The sequence below is a fragment of the Hypomesus transpacificus genome, chromosome 22 (genome assembly GCF_021917145.1).
Source record: "Hypomesus transpacificus isolate Combined female chromosome 22, fHypTra1, whole genome shotgun sequence".
In the NCBI taxonomy this organism is placed as follows: Eukaryota; Metazoa; Chordata; class Actinopteri; order Osmeriformes; family Osmeridae; genus Hypomesus; species Hypomesus transpacificus.
Genome location: NC_061081.1, coordinates 3,647,388 through 3,661,587, shown reverse-complemented (window position 1 = coordinate 3,661,587; position 14,200 = coordinate 3,647,388). Strand labels below are relative to the sequence as shown.

The window sequence follows — 14,200 nt, the reverse complement described above, 5'->3', positions numbered from 1 at the left end:
TTTATCTAACTATTTGTATAATCCGTGTTGTCCTTTTGCCATTTAAAATGCTATCCTTTCCCGGTTTTCTGCAACCACATTGCGCGCGCATCCCGAATGTTTACAAACAAATAATTGGTTGCTAACGTGTGTTGACGTTGTGACTGTGCATATGTGAGAAAAACGCGTAAGTGACACAGAGACGGAGGGAGAGCAGGGAAAGGAAATGCAACTGAACGAATACCCTGTGTGTTTTTACCTAAATAGTGTTAAACAATTTTTTTTACGAAACAAAATATGTGGCGGCCGGTGTTGATTCTGTGGCACACCGCCACAAATTTGTTTATGTGAGGGAAACACTGAGACCTTGCAGAACAGAGGGCTCTAACCCCAAACTATTAAAACAGCCTACATTGTGAATTCGCTTGATAATAATCCAATGAAAAAAGCGAGTTTTATACAGAAATGCTTTGACCGGTTTGGAAAAACTTAACTGACCTGCACAGATTCCTGTGGCAGAGTAGAAGCAAATCCTGCATTAATATTCCAAAGTATATTGGAAAGCCTTCCCAGAAAAGTGATGGTAGATCTCTACGGTAAAGACTACTTACCAGTGTCAGTCATGGAGCTCTGTAGATCTAATTAATCTGAAAACTCTTCTGGTGTAGCTGTAGTACTCCAAGGAGCGTGAACCATAAGACTTGTGGCTCGAAGGGCATTCTTTTTAGCTTGTGAGCACCCAAAACTAACCCAGAACAAAACTGTCATTTTGATTTGAAGTTTTGAGTATAGATGTAGTTATGTACAAACGGTTTGAAACCCAGGATTCTAAATGCATGTGTGTTTGAGTCAATCTCTACAGGACTGAGAATGAGTGTGCCGCAGCATAAATGTCAGACAGATGAGATCAGGTGATGTCTGGTATTGAACAGGCTCAGATGGAGACTACCTCTCCAGAGAGGGGAGAGAAAGAGAGAGACACACACCTACTGCATTACTGACCATTACCGTATTTTTCGGAAATAAAGCCGCGATTTATAGGTATTTTAAATAATTTTTATTTCGATGCGGCTTGCACGTTTTTATAACAAACATTAGAATTTTTTTTTTCGTGAATGCCATTTAACCCGTTTAGGAGTAGCGTCGCACATAGTACCTATGTGATCGTTTGAATGCGGGTCTCACAGCGTAAGTCGCATATGCCTATGCGAACATTCCAACTGAATATTTTCAGATGGACAAAGATTATGCCACAAACGCTTATGTATGGCTTCAAAGTGTACTAACGAGAAGGCTAACAAGTAACACTAGCATGGTAGTAGCATTGCTTCCGTTTCGGAAAAATAACTTATGCTTTGGGGACCGTCGGAAATATTTATAACTCACGAGTCTAAATTCATATATTAGTTAATTCCCGGGAAAATAGAAAACATACTTTACGCACTTACTTTTGTTTTCTAAGTGTGTTACACAACGGCATGCTGTAAGATCGCATACTCGTGCACTGCTTGGTATCGTTCCCGTATCAAGTGCGGCATATATTCCAGTGCGGTTTATTCTCAGATTTACAAACACAAAGCTCCCATTCTGATGGGGTGCGGTTTATAAAAAATGTGTCTTATTTTCTGAAAAATACAGTAGGTGGGCGTACTCAGAAAAATCCAGAGATACAGAATCAAAAACTCAGGAGAAAGAATGCCTTGATCACCTACAACTTTATTAAGCTCTTTCTGTAATTCATCACAGTATTATTGCTGTGTGTCTCATCACCATCTGTTATGTGCTGTTAAGGAAAGCTGCTCTCTTTTTACTGCAGTGACTACCTCCCTTCAACTGCATCTCTAATGAACCAATCAGTGGTAAACACCTGTAGCATGCCACCTCTCCTCTCGCAACACTCCCACTCTCCTTACCCTCCTTGATTATCACCTTCACCTCCTTTCTTCCCTTGTTTTTTCTCTGGTCTACAGAGCCACTTTCTGGTTTATAATGTATTTTCTTTTTTGGAGTGCAAGAAGACACACATACACACACAATGAATGTGCATAAAAGTGATGTCCCAAGGCCTTTCGCTAGTAGGGTTGACACACTTCTTTTTTTCTCTCACTCACACACTCACTCACTCTACCACCTTCCAAATAAACAAACATACTCCATCTCACTCTCACCCGAGAGCCTAGTCTGCTAGCTGGCTACAATAACGGAGGAATCTTAAGGGTCCTTAACGGTGGTTTGTCTTCTCTCCTCAGCCTGCCATCATCCTTAGCCTTATCTTCTCTCTTTGTTATCTGCTGCGACTGGGTGGCTCTCCTTTACAAACCTGAGGTCTCTTCATAATTCAACTCCTCCCTGTCACGGATGCAATTGAAAACATCTATGTTCTTGCCCTTTCATGTGCAAATACTGTCATTAGAGGATGTGCAATGTCATCTATAGGTTATCATTGTTCTGGCTGCTGGACAAAGACTGGATTTCTGATTCTGATGTATACCATCTCCAGTTTAACCTCAACCTCTTGTACTGATCCGGACAAGGAGCTCTCCATATTCTCAAATATGCTTGAAAACTACAGTACTTCACTCACCAACACGCACTCCCCCTCGTACTCCTCATTTGTTTATTTAAAGACAAGGAGCTGTTTCATAATTTCAAATACCCTTAATCATGGCAATGTTTATCTCCTAAGATGAAACCCACTCAAACAGTACTGTGCAATGCTAACCAGAAGACAAAGTTAACAAAGTTTTGTTACTCGTTAAATCACTGTACGTTACACATACGTAATCAACTTTTCTGACTTGGCTGTGCACATGTATACACGTCCATTCACTCACACCATACTGTGCATGCCAATACACAAAAGCTCACAGCAAAGTTCAGCTAAGCTCAGTCATGTTTTTGTCTCTTCCCCTTTCCTTTCTTTCACATCCTGTTTCCATTCTTTATGCTATGCTCTGATGGCCATCACAAGAAAGAGCAGCTTCCTCAACAGCAAATCATACACCCACCCAACTACTACCGCAACATACTGACAATGCGCTCGATTGATATACCTTGTCAATGTGTGTGCGTCATGTAAATAACATCAGTCTCTAACTAGCAAAAATAATGTAGTGAACTCTCCTTGACACTTGGCTACATAAACAGTGCAAGACCTGCTACATTGAATCTCCATCTGACCTTCTTCAACTACTGAAAAACCCCAGGTCATTCTTCTCTATATAAAAATACTATGATTTTTCTATATGTCAATAATTTATACAACGTATTATTTTCTTCGGATTTCCGGTGAATGTGAGCATGTACTTTCAGTGTAAGTCTGTCTCGTGTGTGGCTCGTGTGGACAGAGTAAGTTCAGCAAATGTCCTGAAATCTCATCGTGCACCTGGGGCCTTACAAACTACATTATTGCTTCTCAGAGCTATCGACGCTCATATGGAGCTGATTGTAAAGTGTAATGTCTATCATGTGTTGCAATTGGCTGAGTCTTCAGAGGCCAAGATTAAAGCCTGGGCTGTGGTACGCTCCCCGACCTGCTGTTTCTAGCTCCGCTGGGGGACGCTGGAGTCCTCGGGGCTGCTGTCCAGCAGCTCATCCTCGGAGAAGCTAATGTGGAGACAGGTTTCGTTGGCGGGGGAAGAGAAGGGCAGTGTGTGTTGATTGCTGTCAGAGTATGTGAGTGGGGTTGGGGGTACCGGGCCAAAGGAGGACAGGGGCGCCAGATCCGTCCCGTCCTCTAAGGGGCTACCACAACAGCTGGAGGCCGTCAGGAAGGTCCTGCGGTCTCCAAATAAGTCTTCGTCCTCGTCATGGAGGGGCGAGAGGAGAGACTTGGTGTCAGAACGGACTCCAGAGTCCTCGCTAGTGGAGCACGAGCTGCTCTCTCCGCCCTCGCCGCCGTTGCTGAGGGAGTGGAAGTCGGCGGAAGACAGCGAGCACGGCGTCCCATCAGGAAACGATTGGCTGCTGCTCCGGCTGGGGGCCTCCACGGGTGTTGTCAGGGGCGTGGCTGTGACCTCCGACCCTGGAGAGAGGGTTCTGCTTGCTCGCTTCCTGTTCAGTGCTGGTGGTGGGGGATCCAATTTGGGGATGATTTGAGTGAACCTGGCAACCGGACAGCAAGGAAATAAATCTCATATCAATAACCTATAAAAACAGATTCTACTGCACTCATACATTCAAATAACTCTATGCAATGTACCTCACCAACCAAACATTCTTAAATATGTATCCTCTTTCTGGAATCAAATAACAAAATAATTCCTGTACTCAAATAATAAGGACAGGAACTCAACCGTATCAATGCAAAATGGAAGAAACCAGTGCACTGGGGCTAGACAGTGCAGTGAGGGTCTTCATGTAAGTATTTGAGAGGGTTCACTAAAGCTAGAAGCATCATGACCGTGAAGAAAATAAGCCTCTCTTCTCTAATTTCCACTTTTGAAATCCAATGCATTGTTAGGTAAGCCGTGTGTGTGAGAGTGTGCAAGAGAGAGCGTTCTGACGTAGGTATGTGTGTTAGTGTATGTGTGTAAATGTGTGTGTGCAATGTTTTCAGGGCTGCCTGGGTGCTTATCTCGGTCCCACAGCTCCCCTGTTGGGAGAGAGGGGGAAATGAAAGAAGGAGGAAAAGAAAGGGAGGGAAACGGAGAAGAGAGAGCTGCAGGCTTTCCCCGACTCCATCGACACCAACAACACACGTGCTATAAATAGCTGCAATGCAGTCTTCCTGCTTCTACCACACAAAGTCCATTACACACACATTCACACACACAGACATGGGATCCTCCCATATGATTATCTGGTGAAGTCTAGCCTGTGGCTGGCCTGAGTCTGGTTGCTTTAACGAACTAAGCTGTAAATGGCTCCTACATTAGGAAGGGAGGCTGTGCCTTCCTGCCATACAATGTGGTTAGGTGACATGATAGTGTGCTGCTGTAATTTAGTTGTATAGGTGACTGTGTATGTTTATGTGTGTGTATGTATGTATTCTTGAACCAGATAATAGTGTTAGGTTGTTTCCCAGCTTCTCTCGGCTCCAGTGTTATTTCCATACGTTTGAGTCAGCATTCCTGTCTTCTGTCACATAACTGACACCCCTTACTCTCTCCCTCTCCCCCCTTCTCTCTATCTCTCTAGTTATTTTACGCAACCAACCTATTGCCTTATTTCTTCCTCCCTTCATTCTGTCTTTCGCTTTCTCCCTGCCTCTCATCCTGTCCTCTCCATCTCTCTGTGTCAGTGCAGTCCAACCTGTTTCCCTCTCTTTCTCTATCACACCACCCTTCCCCCATCCTCCTCTCTGATTCATGACACGTCTTCATGGCATGGGGGGGGGGGGTATAGAGTGAGAGAGCAACACACACAACACACACACACAGTAATTTAGTGAGGTGACAGTCATAAGTGTGGTCTGTAACTCTTGCCATGAGGGTTCTACCCTGCCTGGGGGGAGAAAAGATTTAGCATGACTCAGCCATACAGAACACACATTACCCTCAAACAAACACCCTGGAGACGGCTGTCATGTAGACAGGTCCTCACTGGTACATAAATACACACAGCTTGCACACACACACACACACACACACTCTATTATTCCCTTTGCATCCTTTTTTGCTTATCTGTATGTCCGTCCACCTATCTGTCTGTCTGTCTGTCTGTCAGGCAGGCCCCCTTGAGTTTTGTTCAGCCCTGACTACCTCCCTATAGAAACCTGGAATACCAGACTGATTGATTACCTGACTGCACAAAAACCGAGAGAGAGAGGGAGATATATATATATATATATATATATATATATATATATATATATATATATATATATATATATATATAGAGAGAGAGAGAGAGAGAGAGAGAGAGAGAGAGTGAGAGAGAGAGAGAAAGACAGAATGGCTCGACTAGCTAGCAGGGTAATTTTCTAGATAATGGAACCACTTTGGCAGCAGTGCAAACATTCCACATCTTATTGAGCTGACAAACACACACACGCGCACATACACATATCTCTGACCTTTTTCATTTATAGACATATTGTTAAATTTTAAGCAAAAATATAAGACAAAAACACACAAGCAAACAATGTTTTCATCAGTAATTACACACCAGATAAGACAAAACTATCATCACACAGAGCAAACGTGCACATTAGTGTTTTGAGAGTTGTGTCCCAGTCACACAAACACACACACAGACACGCACAAGCTCTGCCCTCATGCTTTCTCCACAGACATTGATCCAACATGCCACATAACTGAACTGTATACTCACATCCAGAGAGAGGTGGAGCAAAGGAGGAGGAGAGGAGGGTTGAAGAAGAGGAGGGGAGGGGGAGTGGGAATAGGTTGAGCGGGGATGGTCTGGCAGGTGCAGAGGAGAAAAAGAGCAGGGCAGAGGTAGAAGAGAAGAAAGGTATGACAATGTTAGGGTGGATAGAAGGATAAGGGGATGGAGGGATGAGGGCGTGGTTAGATGAGGAAGAGGAAAAGCAACAAAGGAGGGTCCTCGCACCTGTGCCGAGAAAAGGGAACAATCAGGCTAAAAGATGCGGAATTGGTACTTGTCTCTCTTTCCCACGCTCTCTCATCTCTCTTAAAGGTCCTCTTTCTCCCCCTCCTCCTAGTATCTCTCCCCTCTCTTTTTCTCTCTTTTATCATCCCCCTCGCTATCCCTTCTTTCACTCTCCCCTCTTTCACACCATAAATAGTCATTGTCTTCTCTCCCCTCTTTCTCTTCTGTTGGAAATAATTAGCTACACACTCAGGACCAGCCCATACGTCCCAGCGTCACCTGGAATATCTGACGCAGAGGAAGACCCCATCAGTTTAGTGGATAAGGCTGAGGGAACTAAGGTCTGTCATAGCTGCGTGCATGAGGTCTTATGGCCACAAAACAACTGCCACTCAAAAACAATAACTTATCGACAAATCGATCTCAGGCCCAATCTCTCGACCCTCCACCAAGCAAACAAACAACACACCAAGTTTTCTTTACTCATAGACACAGGAAAGAGACAAGAGAGCAGAGAAAAGGATCAATAGCAAATCCATTACAGTGGTTTAATCTGCAGCGTTTGATAATGTCTGGCTAGAGAGAATCCATCTCCTAATAGAGCCGGAGTCCGCCAGTGTCCGTCAGTCAGGCAAACGGACATAAACACAGACAAAGGGTGATTCTGATACAATTGACAGACACAAACAAACAGACTCACTGATAGACAGACATTGCTGCATCCCGTAGTTCACATGAAGCTGCCTAATGTCACGTTAGGGAGGGAAACAAATCTGAATAGTATGCAAATCTTCACTGGACAGGTGGCTCTGGATTGGGTATCTTGCTGGGTAACTGTGGCGATGAGGCCTGTCAGTCCATGATTAGGGGATTATATGTTGTTGGGGCTACCTCCTGTCAGGGGTACAAAGTTCTGGAGCTCCGACCTGATGAGTTATCTGCAGGTGGCCCACAAAAACCCCATGTAGAGGTGTGAGACAACAGAAGATCAAGCAAAAGAGTATGTGTCTAGGTGGCTAACTGCCATGCTAGGCTAATGCTATTAAGCATCAAGCTATTCTGCCGCTATTAAACTATGGGTATAAAACCAAATTACCATCAATAAATACTACCAGAGATGTAAAACTCCCCATTCATGCAGTGAGGTATATGTTTGTACAATTAATATAGAGTACAAATTCGGCTACAAGCACAACTGTGCATCAGTGGACAATAACTTCCTAAAAATCTGTTAAACAAGTTTGACTTCCTGGACCTTCCTGGCATTTTTGGAAGCTCAGATAGAGGGCCTGTGAGAGAGGACTCCTCTCTAGAACCTGGTTCATTTGAGCAGTGGAACAGTGTGTAAATCCACTTGAAAACAGACCCCTGTAAAGGTATCTGAACAGCATCACTCTGTAGGGCTGTATTGGGAGAGACCTGAATAATCGAACCCCTATGTCACTGTTCACTCAGACATTCGTCTGGGACAGTCATTCAATAAAAATGTTACATGACATTCACACCTTTCAGCACACACCACTTGAAGGGTGGTCTCAACAGGTGAAGAGGAATGTGAACTGAGGAAGACTGAAATTATCATAAAAGGTTGTGTTCAAATATATGTATAGTTGTAAACAGCTTTTAGTGGCATGTTTGATATGCTTTTATTTCTTATTTTACGAATTAGGTGTTAATATTGTTTTCAGTCGTGTATTTATACTTTACAGTTTTTGCATAATTTGTGCATGCAGCATACCCAAATGTATCTGTATCTCCCAAAGGCGTCATGTTTAGCTGCTGCAGCCACAAAGCAAACTGGTGATGGTCCAATTTGAATTTGTATGCGTTCTTGCATGCAATCAGTCTTTCATATAGCCAATGTCCCTACTTTAGTATGCTGGTTGAGTGTATATTAGGAGAAGCTAAACCAATCACTTCAAGTGTTTATTATACAAACTCTGGTGCGTTAGGTGCCTAGTTTCATTTAATGAAACTGCCTTTGTTAATGATTTCTCTGAAGGTATGTTTTTGTCCAGATTTTTTTTCATAATTGTTACGTGTTGATTATCTTACTATTTAGATAATAAACTATAATTTTGCATTTAAAGTTACGTGTTCTCCTCATATGTATCTCTCACACACCTAGGCAGTGAATACATCGAGCTATCTGGATTGATAAGGCTATTAACTGTTCATAGACATATTGAACTAGGAAACTTGAGGCCTCAAAGGATTGTCACCCACGTCAGAGATATATGTAATTGAGCATTTAGCGCTCAAGGTTACAGGTAAACGGTATATGCACCTTTCAAAGTAATCAGACCCTTCATTTCCCTGTCATTCCCTGCTCTGAAATCAAAATGTCTTCCAGTTGGGGACAAGAAATGTCAAGCGTGGACTTGAAAGGTTAGAAGAGAGAGATACAGAGAGGCAGAGGGGGAGGAGGAGAGAGAAAGAGAGAGAGTAGAGCCCGACCGATAAAGGATTTTTAAGGCTGATACCAATAGAAATATTTGGTGTTTAAAAAATCTGATGTTCCGATATGTATCGGCAGATATATATACAGTGCCCTCCAAAAGTATTGGAACAGTGAGGCCAATTCCTTTATTTTTGCTGTAGACTGAAAACATTTGGGCTTGACATCAAACGATGAATGTGAAACCAGAGATCAACGTTTCAGCTTTTATTTCCAGGTATTTACATCAGGATCTGATGCACAAATTAGAAAATATCACCTTTTTGTTCGAACCCACCCATTTGTCACGTGAGCAAAAGTATTGGAACATGTGACTGACAGGTGTGTTTTGTTGCCCAGGTGTGTCCTATTACATACATTATTCAATCAATAAATACCACTGAATGTCTACACTCAGGTTCAGATTGGGTAAGATAGGTTTTGTCTATGCAGACTGTATTCAGAGGTGAAAACAACATGAAAACCAGAGCGCTGTCTTTGGGTGAAAAACAAGCAATTGTGAGTCTTAGAGAAGATGGAAAATCAATCAGAGCCATTGCAGAAACATTGGCCATAGCCAGTACAACCATTTGGAATGTCCTGAAGAAGAAGAAAACTACTGGTGTACTAAGTAACAGACGTCGAACAGGTAGACCAAGGAAAACATCAGCAGTTGATGACAGAAACATTGTAAGAGCTGTAAAGAAAGACCCTAAAACAACTGTTAGTGAGATCAGCAACAACCTCCAGATGGCAGGAGTGAAGGTATCACTATCTACTGTTCGCAGAAGACTTCATGAACAAAAGTACAAGGGCTACACCAGAAGATGCAAACCACTCATTAGCAAGAAGAATAGGAAGGCCAGGCTGGAATTTGCCAAAAAGTACAGAGATGAACCTCAAAAATTCTGGGACAAAGTTTTATGGACTGATGAGACAAAGATTAACTTTTACCAAAGTGATGGAAAGGCTAAAGTTTGGAGAAAGAAAGGAACTGCTCATGATCCCAAACACACAAGCTCATCTGTGAAACACGGTGGAGGTAATGTCATGGCTTGGGCTTGCATGGCTTCTTCTGGGACGGGCTCATTAATCTTCATTGAGGATGTAACACATGATGGCAGCAGCAAAATGAACTCGGAAGTCTACAGAAACATTTTGTCTGCCAATTTAAGGAAAGATGCAACCAAACTGATTGGCAGAGCCTTCATCATGCAGCAAGATAACGACCCAAAACACACTGCCATAACAACAAAGGAGTTCATCAGGGGCAAGAAATGGAAGGTATTAGACTGGCCAAGTCAATCTCCAGACTTAAACCCTATAGAGCATGCATTTTACCTGCTTAAGAGGAGACTGAAGGGAGGAACCCCACAAAACAAACAACAACTGAAAGAGGCTGCAGTGAAAGCCTGGGAAAGCATCAAAAAGGAAGAATGCAAAAGTTTGGTGACGTCAATGGGTCACAGACTTGCTGCAGTTATTGAAAGCAAAGGATTTGCAACTAAATATTAAGTCTTATTCACTTAAATATGTTTCAAGTATATTTGTTCCAATACTTTTGATCACATGACAAATGGGTGGATTCAAACAAAATGTGATATTTTCTTAGTTGTGCATCAGATCCTGATGTAAATACCTGGAAATAAAAGCTGAAACGTTGATCTCTGGTCTCACGTTCATTATTTGATGTCAAGCCCAAATGTTTTCAGTCTACAGCAAAAATAAAGGAATTCGCCTCACTGTTCCAATACTTTTGGAGGGCACTGTATATATATATATTTTTACTCAGATTTAAAACAAAATTTTGTCCAGAAATGCATGACAAAACAAATTTCCCCAACATTAGTTATTTTAAGTTTACATTTAGTCATTTTTTACAGACGCTCTTATCCAGAGCGACTTACAGTAAGTACAGGGACATTCCCCCGAGGCAAGTAGGGTGGAGTGCATTGCCCAAGGACACAACGTCATTTGGCCTGGCCGGAAATCGAACTGGCAACTTTCTGATTAATGGCCCAATTCCCTAACCGCTCAGCCATCTGACTCCTGTTATTATTAATGAGTCCCCACTAAAATAATATGATAATGCCGTTTAAAAATAAACTAGTTTGTTTTATTTGCACAACAGAACAGAGGAACACAACAAACAAAAAAAGAAAAAAAAGAGAAATATATATATATATTTTTTATCGTCCATTATAAATGCCGATACCGATAGTTTGGAAAGTGCCTAGTATCCGCCGATAATATCGGCCCGCCGATATATCGGTCGGGCTCTAAGAAAGAGTGAAGAAAATACATGGCTGTAGAGCATTTGCTTATTTGATCCGTGTGTCAACAGACGCACAGATCTTTGTGTGTCTGTTGTAGTAGCACATTTATGGGAGTGTCAGACTGTAGGCAAGGTGCTAAGTGAATGTAAGTTTGAGGGAAAAGGCCCTTCTACGGCTCTATCAGCTGGTATGTGTGTATGTGTGCTGTCTAGACCTTACAGTGAAGGACATAAGTGTGAAGTGTGTGAAATAAACCCTGAATGGTATGTGTGAGAAGATTCCTAGATGGTACAGATGGTGATTTACCTGTGTTTGTGAACGTGAATGTGTGTGAGAGTGGGTTTTCCGTATTTAGTATTGAACTAAAGCAGTAGAATAAATTATTTCTTCTACTGTGAGACAAGTACCAAGATTACCGAGAGAGAGCGGAGGGGAGTTTGAGAGTCTGTGTGTGTGTGTGTGTGTGTGGGGGGGGGGTGACAGGGGAGGTGTGTGTGAGTATAGGGAGCGGTGTCTGACAGAAGGGGTTGTATGTTTGTGTATGTGTAAGGTTGGTGGGGAGAGGTGGTGGAGTGGGGGCTGTGAAAACATAGAGGGCCACTCAGCCTGGGGATATTGATTGGCTTGGGAAATCCTGACAAAAAATAAGCAAAAGGAAGTGTTAAAATCTGCCTTCCAGCATGGGAAAGAGTGACAGGTCATGGAAGAATTACTGTGTCAGGTATGGGGGAGGGGGAGAGCTAGTGGAGGAGAGGTGGGGGGGACAACTGTTTTGACAAGATTCAACCTTTCCTTTCTATAAATTTGCCTGACACTGCTATTTGTCTGGTGCATGAAGGTGTGTGTGTATCAGTGCAGAGTCTAATCTGTGAAGTAATAATAAACTGTCCAGTTTCGCCCAGTTTCATTAGCAGAGCTGGGCGTGTGAAGAAGACCATGGGTATCAAAGGAAAATATCGTCATTTACATAGCCCTGCTGTCACTCCAAGAGGGGGGGGGTGGGGCGAGAGAGGAAGGACAGATGGAGAGATGCGAGATAATAAACTGAGTAAAGAAAGGGTGATGGGAAAGGGTGATGACAAAGGGAGGCAACATTGTTTGGACAGTGAAACTCATAAACCTGGTAGTCTGGTCATCTTTTTTGAGAAACGGTTTAGAAAGAGATGATGGATGCAGGAAGAAAGATGAAGAGAATGAAGAGTGAAGGATGAGTGCCTAAGAAAGCGTTAAATAGCCAGCCAGACAGACAGACAGACAGATGTACTGTACATACATACAGTATATATACAGTATCTATACATATAGATAAATAGATAGTTATAGTACTACTATATAGATATAGTTGGATGGATAGATGGACAGACAGACAAAAGCAGAAACATGTGTAAGAAAGCGAGGAAGAAGGGTAGAAAGGAGACCAGATCTCTGTTTACAAAGTGAGGAAAGATAAATTGACATTCTACATTCAACTCTACTTTCCCTCTTCTCCCTCCTTACTCTACCACAACACCAGTCTTCTTGCCTCTACCCCCTAGTCACCTCCCCCTCTCTACTTCCACCCCTATTCTCCGCATGTCCCATCCCCACGCCCCCACTCACTCCTATCCCAGCTGGGACTCATGTAAACCGGGAAACTCATGGTCAGACACTGCTTAAGGACTAGTTTGAAGTTTCCTCTCAGTCTATGCGTGTGGGTGTGTGTGTTTCCCCTGCATGACAAACAGGCCTTTATTTTAGCTTCATGTGTATGAGAGTATGGTTACAGATTATGTGTGCAGGGCAGCAGGGGGGGTTAGTGGGACACAAGCTCCAGTCGACCACTAGTTTTCAGAGACTGCATGGAGGACACACACACACACAATTAGACAATGTTCGTATTTACACATATGGATTTACATCCATTCAGAACTCTTTACTCCCCACAGCATGTTTGGTAATCAGCTTTACCATACATTTACATTTAGTCATTTAGCAGACGCTCTTATGCAGAGCGACTTACAGTATGTAACATTCTCCCCAAGGCAAGTAGGGTGAAGAGCCTTGCCCAAGGACACAACATAATTTGCCACAGCCGGGAATCAAAACGGCATCCTTCTGATTAATAGCCCGACACCTTAACTGCTCAGCCATCTGACCACCATCTTTACCACTCACTGCCTAAAGAGAGTTATGCATCTATGGCTTTGAGTCATTCTAAAAAGAGAGAGTAAGGGAGTGTGTGTGTGAGAGAGAGAGAGACAGTGAGAAAGTGAGAGCCAGAGAAGGAGACAAAAACAAGTAGAGAACAATGAAGACCAAAAGAGAGGACTTGGCAGAACAGAGGGAAACCTGGAGGAAGGAGAAAGACAGGTCCATTTGCAGAATGGCGAGGGTTAATGTGCTCCATGATGGAAAAGATAAGAGCAGATTAAAACCCCATTAAGAGCTAATTATACTGTTTGGCACAGTATGGATATGCTTTGAGGAAGGGGATTTGTGTATGTATATGGGAGTAGGGTGAAACAGACAGAGGAGTGTGTTTGTGCCTGTCTCTAGGAGAATGTAGCAAGATAAGGGTAGAGATGAAGCTCAAGGTGGCAAATGGATTTGGACCAATGAAACCACAGGAATACACACGGTCTAACTGTGTCTGTTGGCTGACTAGTTAGTTAGCTGATTAGTAATCCTTTTGCAACACCATGATCTAAAATAGAGAAGAGTGTGTGAACTTGACACCCACACCCCTCCCGTCTTCCCCCACCTCTCTCACCCGTCTTCTCTCTCTCTCTCCTCCTAATCTCTCGATTAAAGTCACATATCCATTTATTCCAGGCTAGTTCTGCTGACTAGGCCTTTTCTCTCCTCAGAAGATGGGAGGGGGAAAGAGAGAGAAAAGGAGAAAGGGGGTTGGGGATAGTGAGAGAGGGTGACAGAGAAAGGGGGTTGGGGATAGTGAGAGAGGGTGACAGAGAAAGAGAGACAGTCAGAGAGAGAAAGCGAAACAGGTAGACAGACG

At 43.0% G+C, this 14,200-nt stretch overlaps 1 protein-coding gene across 2 annotated transcripts in view; it reads right to left on the bottom strand.

The window, feature by feature from the left end:
* Window positions 1-236: 236 nt before the first annotated feature.
* The window catches only part of si:dkey-34e4.1 (carboxyl-terminal PDZ ligand of neuronal nitric oxide synthase protein), a 41,466-nt gene continuing 27,502 nt past the window's right edge, over window positions 237-14,200 (bottom strand). For both annotated transcript variants that reach the window (XM_047045041.1, XM_047045042.1), the window contains exon 11: window positions 237-4,083. In XM_047045041.1, coding sequence (XP_046900997.1) covers window positions 3,522-4,083 — 562 coding nt within the window. In that variant the 3' untranslated portion in view covers window positions 237-3,521. The remainder of the gene's footprint in view (window positions 4,084-14,200) is intronic.